Consider the following 20,820-nt stretch of genomic DNA (forward strand, 5'->3'; position numbering starts at 1 on the left):
AACACGGAAACAGGGAAGAAATCATGAGTAAAATCATAAACATCAAATGATGTAGAGCGTCTGCTAAATGACGTCAATGTAAATGTACTGGATAGTTGAGCACTTAAGCACTCAACTACAGTGCGTTGTTCCTCACAATGAGTCCAAAACATGTTTTCCAAAACATGACCCCTCTTGAGAGACTAACCCATTATTTGAAGATCAAGAATTGGATATCTCAGAGGAAGGGCTAATGTTCCACACAGTCTCTATAAATACCTTATCAAGTCTGATGATAGAGTTAGTGTCTCTCAGAATTTCAGGTCATGATTTCTCTCAAGTGCTCTGTAGCACATTCATTATAACAATTCACCAGAGTCATATACCATTTTTTTTTTTTACATTTGAAAATTGGGTGTCATTTTTATGCTGTGGAAAATCAACTGTAGGTAAAAGGTAGACCCCCCCCCTTCCCCTCAATTGTACAATATTATCGTAAACAAACAGTATTCATCCATAGTCATAATCTTTACTTGTTTCAGTATTCTGTTAACAGAAATGTCAATGTAATGTAATAATGTATTTTTATTTTACAGTTCTAGTATTTAGAACAACTAACATTTATTGGTTAAATGATTTATTAATGACTCAACTATTCATCAGTTGTCATAATGTGATCATAATAATGTTTTCATTGTTCAAATGTATTGTAAACATAACAGTTGTTGGTGTACATTTACAGGCTTGAAGAGGAAAAACCTGAATCCAAGAAGATGGATGACTTCTCAAATGTGTCTTCTGTTTTGACACTAGAAGGCTTCGATCTCCCCCCTGAAAGTGCCTTTGCCGCATTTATTTTTGCCACATTGAGCTATATAATCATTCTCTTCTGTAACCTGGTCCTGATTCTCACCATCGTCCTCAATAGGAGTCTCCACCAGCCCATGTACCTTCTGCTGCTAAACCTACCCATCAACGACCTTATAGGCTCCACGGCCCTCTTTACACAGGTCATCAAAGAGCTTTTACTTGACACAAGGACCATTCAATACTCTGCTTGTGTCACACAAGCTTTCTTTATTCATGTCTACGGGACGGGAGCTGTGTTCATTCTCACCGCTATGGCCTATGACAGATATGTTGCCATATGTTGCCCTTTGAGGTACAACACAATTATGACCAACGCTCACATCATGAAAATCATCACACTGATATGGGTGTGTGACTTGATTTTGATGGGGGTGCTGTTTTTCCTGCTGCTACGGTTACCACGCTGTAGATCTCTGATGGCACATTCCTACTGTGACAACCCCTCCCTGTTGAAACTGGTCTGTGCTAACACAGCCATCAATAACATCTATGGACTCTTCATTACTGCCCTCATGCAGGTCATAGTTGTTTGGACCATTCTCTACACTTACCTTCGGATACTTGTCACGTGTTTCAGAAACAAAGGATCAGCCGACACTAAAAGCAAAGCTCTGCAGACTTGTGCTACACATTTAATTGTTTTTCTCCTCTTAGAGTGTTTAGGGCTTCTCACTGTTATTTCATACAGACTGAGCCAATTTCCCCCGCAATTACGGAGACTCATAGGAGTTTCCACATTAATTTTCCCCCCAACTTTAAATCCAATCATATATGGTCTTAAAACAAAGGATATCAGAGTAAAAGCAATGCATTTCTTGCGGACAAAGATCTTTCCATCCTAGGCAATGTTTTCAATAGTAGACATGGATTTGAAGAGAACCACTACATAATTTATCCAACACTATACAAATTGTTGACATTTGTCACGATTTAGTCAGTGCAGTTGTATTTTGGCTATTTTGCTGTATTTTACAGTCTGGCAGCTTGATGTACCAATTGTTGTTATCTTTATCTTTATTACTGTAAATGTATCACTTGTATCAAGAAATCACTCACTTGATTTTAAATTATATAAGAGCCATTGATGGGTTCCATTAATTTTCGGCCCTAGGACGCTAATGTTAATCGGAGACTGATTTAGTTGGAACAAACGAAATAACCCCACAAATACACTTAAAAATGGTCTGGGTCAACCAACAACAGTCAATGTAAGTAGAACATCATATTTTGAATGAACTAGTAAGGATGTTTTAGGCCTGTGTGTTTTGTGGATTGTCAAGGTTTCACAAGACAATGTCAATCATGCCGTCAATGGGAAGATCTTAATTGCCTACTCCTCGCGTCCTCTCTCCTCTCCTCTCTTCTCGTCACCTTCTCAAAACCCATTGGATGAGAAAGTCAGAGGTCCCTCCCCTCTGACCTTCTCCTCCGGACCTCTGACTTTCTCATCCAATGGGTTTTGAGAAGGAGACGAGGAGAGAGGAGAGAGGACGCAACGAGTATGAAATTGAGATCTTCCCAAAGACATCAAACTATGAGAGACATTTAAAGCAATTTGAAGACCCCCTATGACAGAGGTCCTACATCCTGTGATATCTTTAATCATGGTTATAACAGTCTGCAGTGAAGAATGACTCTCACATTTAAAAATGCATAGGCACCAAATAATATGATGCAATTAGCTGGTGCATATCTTCCCTATTTCATGGGGATTCAGATAAAGATGGATCAACACCACAGATGGCGTGAGACATGGTCTCATCTTGACTTTTATTGATCTGTGGAAATATGTCTAAAATGGATAAGCTTATTTCTAATATCCATCTTCAACATTGGTCTGATTTGGTAAAAGAATGTTGAATCTTATTTTGCCCAATTTATACTCTGCCACTCTTTCCCTGGATTCTCAAATGCTAACACAAATAGTAATTGTTCTATATCTCATATGCAGGCCTGTGCATTCCATCTGTCATATTATGTCTGGTCACATTAAAGACATGACATCATATTCCAATCAGTGAGACTGTTGTGTAATGACCTAGTGATTCAGTTGTAGGTCTATAGTAACAACATTGTTCCTCTTCTATCCATCTTACAAACCCATGTGTAGTTTGTGGAAACCACAAAACAAGACAGATTTCAAATGTATAGAACGAGACATACACATTTCTATTTAGTTCTCGAAATTATCTTCATCTCAAAAGTCTGTGATGCTGATTAGAACAATGTTGATGAACTGAATTAGTTCACATCGCCCTCTAGTGATTTTGTTCTGCACAGAATACAGCCTGGAATCCACACTGTTTCACTATTGTTTCACTTCACTGATTCAGTCTGGAAATTCTCCAGTAGAGGCACTTGATCAGCGTCCTCTCAGAAGCTTTGGGCGGGTTTAGACCACTTGGATAAATGTGGCTTCTGAAGATTTGGTCTGCTGATTGGTTGAAGGTCATGTTGCATAACACCCGTCATCACAGCACAGATTAAATTCAGTTCCAGATTGAATACTAAAACAGGCTACAAATACAAATGCAAAGTGGAAATGTGTCAGGAAAAGAGTAGTGGAATGTTTTGTTTACAAATTTAAATAATTATTCACATCAATGTTTTTATATTTTATGAGGAATTTGATGTTATGAGAAAAGTGGTATTCCAGCTGACAGTTTCCATACATAAAACCAAAGTAAAAATACAAATATGTGGAGTAAATTGTATTTGCTACTTAAACATATTAAAAAGGTTAAATATTTGTTTGTTTCTTTTTGTGGAAATTCAGGTAACTTGAAATTCAATCACCTCACATGAATCTGAAATTGACATCATATATAAATACAGTATTTGACCCTTTATTTAGATGGTTAGAAACAGATGGGGAGACAGACAAGAGGGGCAACAGTAGGAATGGTGGACACATGGATTGAACCCTGGTCTCCGGTGGGGAGCGGTTGGTGACTGGCCATGCGTTTTGCTGATAAACAACAGGCTTCTGCACATCAATGCATTATATATTACTGTCCACATTGTGCACATGCAGCTCAAGTCTGGAAATGGCCCACTAACAAATAAACGACGTATTTATTTGGACAGTGAAGCTCAAACTTAATTTGGCACTATAATCCAGCATTTTGGATTTGAGATCAAATGTTTTTATATGAAGTGACACTACAGAATGCCACTTTTTATTTTAGGGTATTTTCATACATATCTGTTTTACCATTTAGAAATGAATGCACTTTATGTATCTAGTCCCCCCATTTGAAGGTGTCATAAGTATTTGGACAAATTCACTTATAGTTCACTCTACATTCCTATAGAGCAAAGGTAACTGAACTAAATGACTATCGCGCTGTAGCACTCACCTCTGTCATCATGAAGTGCTTTGAGAGACTAGTCAAGGATCATATCACCTCTACCTTACCTGTCACCCTAGACCCACTTCAATTTGCTTACCGCCCCAATAGATCCACAGACGATGCAATCGCCATCACACTGCACACTGCCCTAACCCATCTGGACAAGAGGAATACCTATGTAAGAATGCTGTTCATTGACTATAGCTCAGCATTCAACACCATAGTACCCTCCAAGCTCATCATTCAGCTCGAGGCCCTGGGTCTGAACCCTGCCCTGTGCAACTGGGTCCTGGACTTTCTGACGGGCCGCCCCAGTTGGTGAATGTAGGAAACAACATCTCCACTTCGCTGATCCCAGAAGGGTGCATGCTCAGCCCCCTTCTGTACTCCCTGTTCACCCATGACTGCGTGGCTAAGCACGCCTCCAACTCAATCATCAAGTTTGCAGATGACACAACCATAGTAGGCTTGATTACCATCAATGACGAGACCGCCTACAGAGAAGAGGTGAGGGCTATGGGAGTGTGGTGCAGGAAAATAACATCTCACTCAACATCGACAAAACAAAGGAGATGATTGTGGACTTCAGGAAACTGCAGAGGGTGCACCCCCCTATCCACATCGACGGGACCGCAGTGGAGAAGGTGGAAAGCTTCAAGTTCCTTGGCGTACACATCACCGACAAACTGAAATGGTCCACCTACGCAGACAGTGTGGTGAAGAAGGCGCAACAGAGCCTCAGGAGGCTGAAGAAATTCGGCTTAGCACCTACAACCCTCACAAACTTTTACAGATGCACAATTGAGAGCATCCTGTCGGGTTGTATCACCGCCTGGTACGGCAACTGCACCGCCTGCAACCGCAGGGCTCTCCAGAGGGTGGTGCGGTCTGCCAAATGCATTACCGGGGGCAAACTACCCACCCTCCAAGACACATACAGCACCTGATGTCACAGGAAGGCCAAAAAGATCATCAAGGACATCAACCACCCGAGCCACTGCCTGTTCAGGCGAGGTCAGTACAGGTGCATCAAAGCTGGGACCAAGAGAATGAAAAACAGCTTCTATCTCAAGGCCATCAGACTGTTAAATGGCCATCACTAGCACATTAGAGGCTGCTGCTGCTTATTGAAAAAACTGGCCACTTTAAGAAATGGAACACTAGTCACTTTAATAATGTTTACATATCTTGCACTACTCATCTCATATGTATAAACTGTATTCTATTCTATAATATTCTACTGTATGTTAGTCTAAGCCGCTCTGTCATTGCTGTCATTGCTTGTCCATATATGTATATATTCTTAAATTCATTCCTTACTAGTTTTGTGTGTATTGGGTATATGTTTTGAAATTGTTAGATATTACTTGTTAGATTTTTTCTAGAAGCACAAGCATTTCGCTACACCCGCTATAACATCTGCTAAACACGTGTATGTGACAAATAAAATCTGATTTGATTTGATTTGATTAGACCCAAATTAAAACTTTTTGCTTTACGGTCCAAATAAATACGTATGGGAGTGTACATTGATGTCCCTATGGTTTCTAACATACATTGACGTCCCTATGGTTTCTAAAATACATTGACGTCCCTATGGTTTCTAACATACATTGACGTCCCTATGGTTACAAACATACATTGACGTCCCTATGGTTTCTAACATACATTGACGTCCCTATGGTTACAAACATACATTGACGTCCCTATGGTTTCTAACATACATTGACGTTCCTATGGTTACTAACATACATTGACGTCCCTATGGTTTCTAACATACATTGATGTCCCTATGGTTACTAACATACATTGACGTCCCTATGGTTTCTAACAGACATTGATGTTCCTATGGTTACTAACATACATTGACGTCCCTATGGTTTCTAACATACATTGATGTCCCTATGGTTTCTAACATACATTGACGTCCCTATGGTTTCTAAAATACATTGACGTCCCTATGGTTTCTAACATACATTGACGTCCCTATGGTTTCTAACATACATTGACGTTCCTATGGTTACTAACGTACATTGACGTCCCTATGGTTTCTAACATACATTGACGTCCCTATGGTTACAAACATACATTGACGTCCCTATGGTTTCTAACATACATTGACGTTCCTATGGTTACTAACATACATTGACGTCCCTATGGTTTCTAACATACATTGATGTCCCTATGGTTACTAACATACATTGACGTCCCTATGGTTTCTAACATACATTGATGTTCCTATGGTTACTAACATACATTGACGTCCCTATGGTTTCTAACATACATTGACGTCCCTATGGTTTCTAACATACATTGATGTTCCTATGGTTACTAACATACATTGACGTCCCTATGGTTACTAACATACATTGACTGCCCTATGGTTACTAACTTTTTATACTTTTTTATCATACTTTCCTCTTGAGTATTATTTTACTTGAGTTTATTTTGTGTCAAGAACTGCAAGACTGCTGGGTTTTTCAAGCTCATTAGTTTCCCGTGTGTATCAAGAATGGTCCACCACTCAAAGGACATCCAGCCAACATGACACAACTGTGGGAAGCATTGGAGTCAACATGGGCCAGCATCCATGTGGAACGCTTTTGACACCTTGTATAGTCCATGCCCCGACGAATTGCGGCTGTTCTGAGGTCAAAAGGGGAGGGTGAAACTCAACATTAGAAAGGTGTTCTTAATGTTTTATACACTCAGTGTATAACAAACAGAACGATGAAGAATGAACGTTACATTATAAAGTTAAAATATTGACTTTTACTGCTCTAACTGAACCTTTTGCCATGGAGAACAGCTGAAGTAATTTCACTCTAATCTCTTTAGTTTTGATACCATATATTACTGGGTTTAGACCTGGAGGAAATATAACAAATATAATTCCTGCAAATTTCTGAAGTAGGGGTGGACTGTTTGGCATTCGATACACAAGGACAAGAATGATACCTGAGTACCAATAGATTAGAAAGACAAGCAGGTGTGTGCACAGGTATGCAAGTCCTTTAGCTTAGCATCAGAGTCACTACTTTTAAAGCATGTGAATAGAATCAATGAGTAGGAGAACACCACATTAAAATAAACTCCCCCATGTAGTACACCTGTGATAAATAAACCATAGATGTTGTTCACTGTGGTGTCTGTTGCACAGGTCAATCTTAACAGGGACACGTTGTCACAATAGATGTTCACGAGAACTGTTTTACAAACAGGGAAACTCAACATGAGCCCAAACAGGGTCCCCACCAGTAGAAAGTAAATCAGCCAAGCAGAGGCAATGAGACTTACAACAGTGCTCTTAGTCATGATGAAGTGGTACCTTAATGGATGACAGATAGCTATGTAGCAATCAAAATACATGAAGGACAATATGAGAAGGATCGCGCCACCATACATATGAATACAGAAAGCCTGAATCAAGCATGCTGGGTAAGTGATCAGCCGATCCTCAGACAGTACATCTGACATGACCCTTGGAATCATGGCACTGATACCGATCAAGTCATTGATGGATGAGTTCAAAAGGAACAGCTACATAGGCCCGTGTAGATTTCTGTTTAACGCTGTAACCGCAAGCAAAGACAGATTACCGAACAGTGTAAATAAGTAGACTAGAGAGCCTATTAGGACAGTCAAATATTTCCCTTCGGAGGACAAGTCTATTTTGTCCATTATGAAAACAGTGTCAAGTACATCTATGGTTTGGTTCCCCATCCTCCTGTAGCGTTGAACCTTCAAGGCAGCTTCACACCAGCTTTGAAGAGTTGAAAAAAGTCCCATCAAACATTGACTTAAATGTACAGGAATTGTTATTCACTGATAGCCTTGTACTGTAGATGTACAGTGCAGTACATCAGTCTTAATACTTATGGAAACATGGCTGCATGCATACTTATAAGAAAGGTGATCCCGTGCTTTGTGGTTCTAAAGCCTTACCTCAAATGACTATTGGGCTGTCATTAATAATGTATTAATGTATTTTGGAGGCAGTGATTGGACAATGTAAATCAGGGGTGTCAAACTCACTCTATGGATGGCCTAGTGTCTGCGAGTTTTTCTTTTTTTCTTTCAATTAAGACCTAGACAACCAAATGAGGGGAGTTCCTTACTAATTAGTGACCTTAATTAGTGACCTACATTCATCAATCAAGTACAAGGGTGGAGCGAAAAACCCGCAGCACTCGGCCCTCTGTGGAATGAGTTTCTCACGTGATGTAAATGATTAGATCATCTCTCTCAGGAGGGAAATGTCATGTCAGGAAGACAACTACTGCTTAAACTAGGACTTCTCGTAAATCACATGATAGAATCAGTCAAAATCTGATTTATTTTACCAGCCGCATAAACCTGGCACATGAGATTGCATATACAGATTTAAGAAACTATTAACTATTCTTAAAAAAAAGAAGCATATTTCAATGGAAGCCACTTGGCATTGTTCTCTAGTGGAATAAACTTCCCACAATCTGAAACTGAATAATACTCTAAGAAAAGGTGGCTCTTCTAAACTTCAACAAAAGCTTCAACAACAAAAAACATTTCATTTCCACCATGTATTTGTCATTAGCCTGGTTATGCACTGCAGACCAGACTTGAGTTCAAATACTATTTCAGGTATTTCAATTACTTTTCAGTACATTTTAAAACAAGTATTAACATAACCTTCATTTGAAAAAACAAGTAGTTGAATATTGGAATGTATTTGGAAATACACTTGGAAAGTATTTGAAAATACTCAAATACACTGACTCAAATACAATTCCATGCATTTAACCCAGGTATTTGAAAATAGTATTTTAAAGAAGTATTTGAAAATACCAAAATAAAATTTGGTTGACCATTTGGTTTTTACAAATAACCATTCAAATACTCAAATAAAAGTATTTGTTTTGGGATGTGTATTTGAAAATATTCAAATATTTAAATAACAAATACTCAAACATTGAATTAACAAATACCCAGATCTGCTCCAGACATGGTCTGGCAGGGCCATGGTTGTTCAGGCCTCCATCAGAGCAAAGCCATGGAAACGTTCTGTAGATAAAGCACTCACATAGCAAAAAATAAAGAAAAAGACAGGGTTACAATAGGCTATTTTATGGAAGGGTTTTACAGTGAAATTGAACTGTCTTTAACATGATTTATACAATATTTTTGTAATATAAAAAAAACAAAAATTATGTCACACTCAAAGGACACAAGATGGCAGCAAAGAACAATTGAACTTTCCCTCCACTTTTGTCAGCTAATTTCTGTTTATTTGTGTCTTATTTCACCAAAGATGAGGAGAGAGTTGTATAGTCTGCTATAAGCGTTCATAAAACCTCCTGGCTTTAATGAGAACCTTTGTAAACGATATGCCTATTTTGCATTTATCGTAACAATGCATTACATAAATATTGCTCAGAAAAGACTGTTGGTCATTGCGGAAATATAGCATTCTCATTTGAAAATATTACAAACAGCAGTTTTATACAGGTACATTTAATCTGGGGCACATTGTGTCTCAAAATGTTCAATCTTAACAGTGAGCATGAGGTTCACAACGTGATTTGCAGCCTGATAATGCAGCCTGGTACAGTTAACAAACTCTGTTTAAAAGGTGTTTTGTTGACAGCTGACACCTGATAGGAATGGACATTCATTCTTATTCAGTAGACTCCCATAAGGATTTATTCAGTGTGCTTTGTATACAATAGACAACAAATGTTTTGTATTGTCATCTTCTACAGTGCCTGAACATAGAATAAAATATATCTGTACAGTGCCTTGCAAAAGTATTCATCCTCCTAGGCGTTTTTCCTATTTTCTTGCATTACAACCTGTAATTTAAATGGATTTTTATTTGGATTTCATGTAATGGACATACACAAAATAGTTATGCACGCTCAAGTTTTCAGTTTTTTTGTCTTATTTCTTGTTTGTTTCACAATAAAAAATATTTTGTATCTTCAAAGTGGTAGGCATATTGTGTAAATCAAATGATACAAACCCTGAAAAAATCAATTTTCATTCCAGGTTGTAAGGCAACAAAATACGAAAAATGCCAAGGGGGGTGAATACTTTCGCAAGCCACTGTACATATAACTGTGGATACATTTCTGTAATGAGCTCTGTAGTGTGAGGTCCTCTCTGTCTGTCTCCTCTGTTACAACTGAAATGAAGCTCAGAGATGTTGCTCCGACAAAGCACCCAATGGAATTAGACGACACAGTGGTGTCATCATAACTTGCACCTCAATGGCTGCCTCGGTGAACATGTGTCATTGGAGGGTCTCTCCTCACCTTAGGCCTTGTTATTGAAGAGTACATTTACCAACCATGTGTATACTGTAGCAACCACAATGTTTACTTTCTTTGAAACTTTGCTCATTAGGTTAATGACTGCTTTGTTTACAGAAGTGTTGATAGGAAGGGTGCGGCACACGTACTCTCCTGGGTCCTTCTACCTCTTTCTTAGCACTGGTAATGGACCTCTAGAGAATGGCTGACAGTAATAGCCTCAGGTTATTGAGGCAGCCATCTGTGAAAGAGTGGCAACACTTGACCAACTTCAGCTGGGTTCAACTCAGCTGGAATGGCTTTGGTTACACTGTACTTTGTTTTTTAGGTGGCCTAACTCAAAAAGTAACTAGTTCCACAGCCTTTTTGAGTTCACCCACTTTTCTGGGCAAAGTGTTGCATGAAATACACATTTTGAGTTGGCCAAAACTTTGTTCTGACTCAATGAGACAAGTTGGGGGAAAGTTTAATGGTAACACTTTACTTGACACCCAGCGTCATAACACGTTATGACACGGTCATAATCATGTCATAATATGTCATAACAGCTGACATAACTTGGTCATAACACTGTCATGACCCATATATTTACACCTGTTGTGATATATATTGCGTTATTTTATGGCCTACAGAAGAGTGTCAAAACCCACATTTATTCAAATGTGTTTTTTCCCTGCCAAGAAGTTCCCTTTCATTTGAAAGTTTGTTTCTTAAGTCCTTTGTTGTTGTTGTAATTCATTCTTTACAGTCATAATTTTTTTCCATTATACTTTAAATAACTTGCAGAAAATACACTGTATGACAATGTCATGAAGCATTATGACCATCCTATGTCACTTTACTTGGACTAAGAAAATACACTTTATGACACTGCCAAGAAACATTATGACCATCATAATCATATAAGCCAGATAGGCCTATCATGTACATTCCCTTATGTCAGTCATCAGTCTAAAAGAGGGTGTCTTATCCTGCTCCTGAAATCTGCTCCTGCATTCATCCCAGTCAGCAACAGAGCATTGGGGTAGGTGCATGTCTGACATCAATTTGTGCACAATTACAATGATAATATAATATGGTCAATTTCAGAAAATGTTATGTAACATAAACATACTGTTGACACGTAGGCTATGGTGTATTGGAATGTTTTGCCTTGTGTGGTAGGTTTTGTGGGTTTTGACACTCTTATGTAGGTGTCATAACCAGCCATAAAATAATGCAATATATGTCACAACAGGTCTAAATACACAGTATGTGTCATGACAGTGTTATGACCATATTGTGACAGGTTTTTACAAGTTATATCAGCTGTTATGACATATTATGACATAGTTATGACCATGTTATGACGCTGGGTGTCAAGTAAAGTGTTACCAGTTTAATGAACTTAAAAGTATGTGTTAGGGACATTCTTCTGACTCATGAGACAAGTTGCTCGACTGTGGATTTTTTTGTTGATAGATTGCGGTTTTAACATTTTTATTTTGTTTGAGACAAGTAAATCAGTTGTTGTACTTATCAAATTAATGGACCAGACAATGGGCTCTTATTTTTATTTTATTTTCCACCATAATTTGCAAATAAATTCATTAAAAATCCTACAATGTAATTTTCTGGATTTTGTTTTCTTTCTCAATTTGTCTGTCATAGTTGACGTGTTCCTATGATGAAAATTACAGGCCTCTCTCATCTTTTTAAGTGGGAGAACTTGCACAATTGGTGGCTGACTAAATACTTTTTTCCCCCACTGTAGCAACCCGCGGAAGTCCAGATCAGGGGCCGTCCATTCCATCCCCCAGCACCTCCAACCTCCTATGGAGCTTGGAGGTGCTGCACTTAGGGAGACTGGAAGGAGGGCCATCTCCTGCACCAACTGTGGCCGCGGAGGACACACTGCTGGTCGGTGCTGGGGAGGGTCTTTCAGGAGTCGAGGCGGTAGGCAGAGCACTGGTGGACCGTCTCAGGTGAGTAGGCACCCGACTCACCCAGAGCTCCCTGTTGCGCATATGTGTATTGATATTGTATTTCCAGAGTTTTCCCCTCATTCCCAGCATAAGGCACTCATAGATTCAGGCGCAGCTGGGAACTTTATTGATCGTCAGTTTTCCCGTTGTTTAGGGATTCCTATTGTTCCTGTTGATGTGCCCTTCCCTGTACACGCCTTAGATAGTCGCCCTTTAGGGTCAGGCCTGATTAGGGAGGTCACAGCTCCACTCTGGATGAAAACGCAGGAGGGTCATGAGGAGAAAATTAGTCTCTATCTGATTGATTCTCCTGCGTTTCCAGTGGTGTTGGGGCTTCCCTGGTTAACTTCTCATGACCCCACGATTTCATGGCAACAGAGGGCTCTCAAGGGATGGTCAAGTCAGTGCTCGGGGAGGTGTGTAGGTGTTTCCATAGGGGCAACTACAGTGGAAAGTCCAAACCAGGTCTCCACCATGCACATTCCCTCCGAATATGGCGATTTGTCTCTCGCCTTGTGTAAAAAGAAGGCGACTCAATTACCACCCCATTGACAGGGGGATTGTGCGATAAATCTCCAGGTAGGCGCTGCATTTCCCCGGAGTCACGTGTATCCCCTGTCACAGGAAGAGACAGCGGCTATGGAAACATATGTCTCTGAATCTCTGGGGCAGGGATACATTCGACCATCCACTTCACCTGTCTCCTCTAGTTGATTTTTTGTGAAGAAGAAGGATGGAGGTTTACGCCCGTGCATTGACTACCGGGGTCTCAATCAGATCACTATCAAGGACAGTTATCCACTACCGCTCATTGCTAGTATGACGGAGTCATTGCACGGGGCGTGCTTCTTCACAAAATTGGATATCAGGAGCGCGTACAACCTGGTGCGTATCCGGGAGGGAGTTGAGTGGAAGACAGCATTCAGTACCACCTCTGGGCACTATGAGTACCTCGTCATGCCATACGGGTTGATGAATTCTCCATCAGTCCTTCAATCCTTTGTTGATGAGATTTTCAGGGACTTGCACGGACAGGGTGTAGTGGTGTTTATTGATGACATTCTCATATTATCCGCTACACGGGCCGAGCATGTGTCCCTGGTGCGTCAAGTGTTTGGTCGACTGTTGGAGCATGACCTGTATGTGAAGGCGGAGAAATGTCTGTTCTTCCAAGAGTCCATCTCCTTCCTAGGGCACCACCTGTCCGCGTCAGGGGTGGAGATGGAGATTGACCGCATTTCGGCCGTGCGACTCCAACCACGGTGAAGGAGGTGCAGCGATTTTTGGGTTTTGCCAACTACTACCGGAGGTTTATCCAGGGCTTTGGTCAGGTAGCGGCTCCCATTACCTCCTTGCTGAAGGGGGGACCAGTGCGACTGCAGTGGTCAGCTAAGGCGGACAGGGCTTTTGGTCATCTGAAGGACCTGTTTACCTCGGCTCCAGTGCTGGCTCATCCGGATCCCTCCTTAGCATTCCAGGTTGAGGTGGACGCGTCCGAGGCTGGGATAGGAGCTGTACTGTCTCAGCGCTCGGGTACGCCACCAAAGCTCCGCCCCTGTGCTTTCTTTTCTAAGAAGCTCAGTCCGGCGGAGCGCAACTATGATGTGGGGGACCGGGAGCTTTTAGCTGTGGTTAAGGCTCTGAAAGTGTGGAAGCATTGGCTTGAGGGGGCTAAACACCCTTTCCTCATTTTGACTGACCATCGCAATCTGGAGTACATCCGGGCGGCGAGGAGATTGAACCCTTGCCAGGCAAGTTGGGCCATGTTCTTCACTCGTTTTGTGTTTACCCTTACTTACAGACCAGGTTCCCAGAACGCTAAGGCAGACGCCCTGTCCCGACTGTATGACACAGAGGAGAGGTCCATTGAGCACATTCCCATACTTCCGGCGTCGTGTCTGGTGGCACCGGTAGTGTGGGAGATTGACGCGGACATTGAGCGAGCGTTACGTACCGAGCCCATTCCCCCCAGTGTCCAGATGGTCATATGTACGTGCCGCTCGAGGTTCGTGATCGATTGATCTATTGGGCTCACACGTCCCCCTCCTCTGGTCATCCTGGCATCGGTCGGACAGTGCACTGTCTTAGTGGGAAGTACTGGTGGCCCACTTTAGCCAATGACGTGAGGGTTTATGTTTCCTCCTGCTCGGTGTGCGCCCAGTGTAAGGCACCTAGACACCTGCCCAGAGGGAAATTACAACCCCTACCCGTTCCACAACGGCCGTAGATTTTGTTACGGACCTTCCCCCCTCACAAGGGAACACCACCTGGTCGTTGTGGATCGGTTTTCTAAGTCCTGCCGTCTCATTCCTATGCCAGGTCTCCCTACAGCCCTACAAACTGCTGAGGCCCTATTTACGCACGTCTTCCGGCACTACGGGGTGCCTGAGGATATTGTATCAGATCAGGGTCCCCAGTTCACCTCAAGGGTCTGGAGGGCGTTCATGGAACGTCTGGGGGTCTCGATCATCCTGACCTCAGGTTTTCATCCCGAGAGTAATGGGCAGGTGGAGAGAGTTAACCAGGATGTGGGTAGGTTTCTGCGGTCCTATTGCCAGGACCGGCCGGGGGAGTGGTCGGGTTTTATCCCCTGGGCAGAGATGGCCCAAAACTCACTCCGCCACTCATCCACTAACCTTTCTCCTTTCAGTGTGTGATAGGTTATCAGCCGGTCCTGGCACCTTGGCATCAGAGCCAGATCGAGGCTCCTGCGGTGGATGAGTGGTTTCGGCGCTCGGAAGAGACCTGGAACGCTGCCCATGTACGCCTGCAGCGGGCCATCAGGCGACAAAAGGCGAGCGCCGACCACCACCGCAGTGAGGCCCCGGTGTATGCACCGGGGGACCGGGTCTGGCTCTCGACCCGAAACCTGCCCCTTCGCCTCAATTAGTATTTGGTAGCATTGCCTTTGAATTGTTTAACTTGGGTCAAACGTTTCGGGTAGCCTTCCACAAGCTTCCCACAATAAGTTGGGTGAATTTTGGCCCATTCCTCCTGTGTCACGGATTCAGCCGAGGCTGCTCCTCCTCCTTGCTCGGGCAGGCTTCGGCGTTCGTCGTCACCGGAGTACTAGCTGCTACCGATCGATGTTTCTGTGTTCTACTTGTCTTGTCTTTATTGTTCACACCTGGTTCCCATTAGGTATTGATTACTTCCCTTTTTAACCCTCTGGCTCCCACTGTATGTTGGGTGTGTTTGTTCATGTTTGGTTGTCGTCTGGTGAGTGGGTTTGTTTCCTCCCTGCGTGGAGGTTATGTTTATTTGACATTACCTACGAGTAAAGTACATTTTCGATTAGCTCTGTGTCCTGTGCCTGACTTCGTCCTACCGCATCACACTGACACTCTGACATCCTGACAGAGCTGGTGCAACTGAGTCAGGTTTGTAGGGCTCCTTGCTCGCACACGCTTTTTCAGTTCTGCCCACATATTTTCTATAGGATTGAGGTCAGGGATTTGTGATGGCCACTCTAATACCTTGACTTTGTTGTCCTTAAGCCATTTTGCCACAACTTTGGAAGAATGCTTGGGGTCATTTGCGACCAAGCTTTAACTTCCTGACTGATGTCTTGAGATGTTGCTTCAATATATCCACATAATTTGCCTTCCTCATGATGCCATCTATTTTGTGAAGTGCACCAGTCCCTCCTGCAGCAAAGCACCCCCACAGTGCTTCACGGTTGGGATGGTGTTCTTCGGCTTGCAAGCTATCCCCTTTTTCCTCCAAACATAACGATGGTCATTATGGCCAAACAGTTATATTTTTGTTTCATCAGACCAGAGGACATTTCTCCAAAAAGTACGATATTTGTCCCCATGTGCAGTTGCAAACCATAGTCTGGCTTTTATATGGCGGTTTTGGAGCAGTGGCTTCTTCCTTGCTGAGCTGCCTTTCAGTTTATGTCGATATAGGACTCGTTTTACTGTGAATATAGATACTTTTGTACCTGTTTCCTCCAGTATCTTCACAAGGTCCTTTGCTGTTGTTCTGGAATTGATTTGCACTTTTCGCACCAAACTACGTTCATCTCTAGGAGACAGAACGCGTCTCCTTCCTGAGCGTTATGACAGCTGCGTGGTCCCATGGTGTTTATACTTGCGTACTATTGTTTGTACAGATGAACGTGGTACCTTCAGGCATTTGGAAATTGCTCCCAAGGATGAACCAGACTTGTGGAGGTCTACAATTTTTTTCTGAGGTCTTAGCTGATTTCTTTTAATTTTCCCATGATGTCAAGCAAAGAGGCACTCAGTTTGAAGGTAGGCCTTGAAATACATCCACAGGTACACCTCCAACTGACTCAAATAATGTCAATTAGCCTATCAGAAGCTGTTTAAAGGCACAGTCAACTTAGTGTATGTAAACTTCTGACCCACTGGAATTGTGATACAGTGAATTATAAGTGAAATAATGGTTGAAAAACTAGTTTTAATGACTCCAACTTAAGTGTATGCAAACTTCCGACTTCAACTGTATCTGACCCTTCCACCTACCAAGGACTCAAATCACATTTTATTTTTCACATGCTTCTTACAAAACAGGTGTAGACTATTGGTAAAATGCTTTGTTACGGGCCCTTCCCAGCAATGCAGAGATAAAAATAGAGAAATGATAGACAAAATTAATAATAACACAAGTAATAAATCCACAATGAGAAACGATAGCTTGGCACGGGGTATCAGTACCGAGTCGATGTGCAGGGGTATGAGGCAATTGTATGTAGATGTAGATGTAGGTCTGAGACCAGTGTTCACAGTGGTCTGGGTGTGCTGACTGTGAGGAGAGCTGAAGAACACTCAATAAAGAGATGGAGAATATAAAGATCCAGTCCATTTAAAAAATTTGAGTTCCCTTACACTTCAGTGTTGTGATGCAAAACTTCTAGCAAAATGTATAGCGCATAGAATTAAAAAGGTATTGTCGGATATTATTCATTCAAATCAGACAGGTTTTTTACATGGAAGATACATTGGAGATAATATAAGGCAAGTATTGGAAACAATAGAACACTATGGAAAATCTGGGAAACCATATATATATATATATTTGCGAAAGAAAAAAAACATATGGGGGATTGGAAGTGATGCAGACAATTACATTAATGGAAGTTGCAATCTATCTGCAATATTAAAGCTGATCCAAATTATTTTTAATTTTTTTACATAGCTTGAAGAATTTAGAAAATAATCATGGGCAAATGTTGCACAATCCAGTGTTGAACAAAGTCACAGCTATGATTGCTGCCAAATGTGCTTCTACAAAGTATTGACTCAGGGGTGTGAATACTTATATAAATTAGAGTTTTCTCTATTTAATTTTCAATCAATTTGCAAACATTTCTAAAAACATGTTATTACTTTGTCATTATGGGATATTGTATGTAGATGGTATAGAAAAAAATTACAATTTAATCCATTTTGAATTCAGGCTGTAACACAACAAAATGTGAAATAAATCAAGGGGTATGAATACTTTCTGAAGGCACTGTACTTTGTTGCTACATCTGGTTTAATGCATTATACTTCAGCCTCTGAAATATATGTTTAAGTTGTAAACTGGTCCCTGACAAGTACATTGAATAAAAGTAAAAGTAAAATACAACTTATGGGTTATGGAGAACAGATGTATTTTAAGCCAACACAGTATTTTAACTGGTTGTTTGATCAACTCAGACATTTGTGTTGTAAGTGCACACATCAATTTTTTTAATCCAAAAATGTGCTTCCAAAGGTCAGGGATAGGGTATGGGTTTAGAAGACAAGTCAAGATAAGGCAGGGGTAAGGGTTTTGAAATGTTCTTACAGGGAGATCAGAGCAAGAGGTAGAAAAGTCAAATGGTAAGGCCAGAGCAAAAGGCGCAGGTTGGCGTTTATTGAACATGAACCTTTCCCTGGGAGGTAGAACTGATCGGTTTCCACTAGATTATCCTTAATTGTTGTTGTCATAATAACAGAGAAGCTAATGAGTGTAAACATTAGTCAAAAGAGATCATTAGGCCCTGATATGATCAAATAAGATTGCAATAATTAGGTCCTCATCTATTAACAACATTACCTTTAATGAGTTGTTAGTACATAAATATGTACTTGTTTTCTCACTTTAATTAAACCCAAATGACGATTACATTCTTTACCACAGCTCTTTATAACGGTGGATTTGTCTAATTGTCCTTCAATTCACACAGAGACTGCTTACAAAACGTTGTTAAAAGCAGAGGTACAATTGGTGTTCAGTATTATTGTAAAATAGTTTCAGGAAGGTGTAAAATGACCAGGAAGGTTATTTAGTTTGAGATGGTCTTGCCTTGGTGAATGTTTGGTTTAGAACTTAATTTTGTATCTTCGGAAAATGTATGGATTTTGATAGATTTTCCATTTCAGTCATCTGTATGTTTTCTTTTACAGACACACAGAGGCCCCTCAAATGGGTTTTTCTGTGCTCCTTGACAACGGAACGGAATCATCAGATGATGGATTCTACATCACAGCTTTCCACACACTGGGCAATAAGAACTACCTCATCCTAGCTCTATCTATAATATACATCATCACTCTAATGGGTAACTGTGTTCTGTTAGCAGTCTTCATTATGAACCCAAGCCTTCAAAATCCAAAATATATTGCAGTGTGCAATTTAGCCGTGGTGGACATCTCTTTGAACAGTGTTATCATCCCCCAGATGGTACCGGTGTTTGTGTTCAATCTGAACTACGTCTCCTTTGGGACCTGTTTTTCTCAGATGTTCTTCATGCATTTATTTGGTGACATGGAGTCCTTCTCCCTGGCTCTCCTAGCGTACGACCGTGTGATAGCCATCTGTTTCCCTCTGCGTTACCTCACTATCAACACCAACCTGAGGATGCTGCTCATCCTGCTAGGGATCTGGACCTTGGCCTTCCTCCTGGAGGTCTACCCTGTCGCCCTGGCCTCTAGGCTGTCTTACTGTGCCTCCAGGGTGGTGCGGAGCTGCTGCTGTGAGCACGGCCCTGTATACAGACTGGCCTGCTCTGACATCTCTTTCAACAGGAAACTAGCGACAGCGAAAACTCTGGCTGTCCTGTTAGGCCCCCTGTTCTTCATCATCTTCACCTATGCTGTGGTGGTGGTGGCAGTGATGAAGATCGCCTCGACCACCCAGCGGGGCAAAGCCTTCCACACCTGTCTCACCCACCTGCTGCTGGTCCTGGTGTACTACCTCCCTGTCATCCTGGCCTACGTCCTAGGTAAACACAGGGATGACTGTACACTTCGAAATCAAATCAAATGTATTCGTCACATTCACAGTTTCCAGCAGGTGTAAAAGGTTCAGCGAAATGTTTGTGTGCTCTTCGCCACACCTTTTATACCTGATGGAAACTGTATGCTCCCTAAGTGTAGGACAGGTATAAAGGAGGACTCTGAAACAATTTGCCCCCAAGTGTGTGTATATTGTACTGTAGAAATTGTAATTCAAAATAGCACTCGCACATTGCATTTTAGTAGATGCTAAGTGCCTTGCTCAAGGGCACATTGACAGATTTTTCACCTAGTCAGCTCGGGGGATTCAAACCAGCAACCTTTCAGTTACTGGCCCAAAACTCTTAACCGCTAGGCTACCTGCCGCACATCTGAGTTATCTCGTTGCAGGTACGTGGGAATAATGCAATAAAGAAAAGATGACACGTGGGAGCATACAGCATTTCGCAGTGCACAATTTCCTTGTTATTTTTTGCTGAATATGATCATTTACTGTTAATAATATTCATAATCTTCTCAAAGCCACTGGATGTGTGTATGTTTGTCCCCTCCCTCCTAGGTAACCTGCGCTTGGTGCAGTCCTCAGACCTCCTGACTGCCATCCTCACTGTGTCTGTTACCCTGCCACCCATGCTCAACCCTATCATCTACAGCCTAAAGACAGAGGAACTGCGGGAGAAAATCGTCAAACTGTTCATAAAGACAAAAGTTACTCCTCACAAATGAGACCTTACGTGGAGTTGTTGATCTTATGTTTTCAGATCTTTAGTTTGGGTTCAAATCTGCAGCAAAAACTCAAGAACTCTAGATATAAGAAATTTTTCCAAGTTAGGCAACATACCCCTTACATTTTGTATCTATTTAATTTCAGCATTTTTTTTTTTGATACTGTTTTATAAACACTCCAACTCTTAAGATAATTACAATAAAACAATTTCTGTCTATTCTTCTGTTGAACACTTCATATTTGCATATAATATATTTAACATACTTTATTGTGGTAAATAAATACAATTCTAACTTCTCATTTCAAATATGTATTTTTTTTGTGCTTTTCAGATGTACGTTTATATACCACAGCTGTAATATGGAGTGTTTATATATTATAATAACATTAATTATTGGAAGG

At 41.3% G+C, this 20,820-nt stretch overlaps 2 protein-coding genes and 1 pseudogene across 2 annotated transcripts; 2 read left to right on the forward strand and 1 right to left on the reverse strand.

Moving 5' to 3' along the window:
- Positions 1-752: 752 nt before the first annotated feature.
- On the forward strand, positions 753-2,193 carry LOC121567794 (olfactory receptor 52B2-like). Its single transcript, XM_045212803.1, has one exon. It carries the CDS (start codon positions 753-755, stop codon positions 1,689-1,691), a length of 939 nt encoding a protein of 312 aa, XP_045068738.1. The 3' UTR covers positions 1,692-2,193.
- Positions 2,194-4,696: 2,503 nt separating this feature from the next.
- Positions 4,697-7,883, reverse strand: LOC123483244 (annotated as a pseudogene).
- Positions 7,884-18,879: 10,996 nt separating this feature from the next.
- Positions 18,880-20,417, forward strand: LOC121567793 (olfactory receptor 1L4-like). Its single transcript, XM_045212804.1, has 2 exons — positions 18,880-19,678; positions 20,251-20,417. Exons 1-2 carry the CDS (start codon positions 18,880-18,882, stop codon positions 20,415-20,417), a joined length of 966 nt encoding a protein of 321 aa, XP_045068739.1.
- Positions 20,418-20,820: the final 403 nt, after the last annotated feature.

Source organism: Coregonus clupeaformis, unplaced genomic scaffold (genome assembly GCF_020615455.1).
Source record: "Coregonus clupeaformis isolate EN_2021a unplaced genomic scaffold, ASM2061545v1 scaf0052, whole genome shotgun sequence".
Classification (NCBI taxonomy): Eukaryota; Metazoa; Chordata; class Actinopteri; order Salmoniformes; family Salmonidae; genus Coregonus; species Coregonus clupeaformis.

What these genes read in the sequence shown, in the direction of transcription:
- LOC121567794 (XM_045212803.1), top strand. Translation starts at nt 753, where the DNA reads ATGGATGACTTCTCAAATGTGTCTTCTGTTTTGACACTAGAAGGCTTC.
- LOC121567793 (XM_045212804.1), top strand. Translation starts at nt 18,880, where the DNA reads ATGGGTTTTTCTGTGCTCCTTGACAACGGAACGGAATCATCAGATGAT. An exon ending in CATCCTGGCCTACGTCCTAG is followed by an intron (nt 19,679 to 20,250) that starts GTAAACACAGGG and finishes CCTCCCTCCTAG; the next exon opens with GTAACCTGCGCTTGGTGCAG.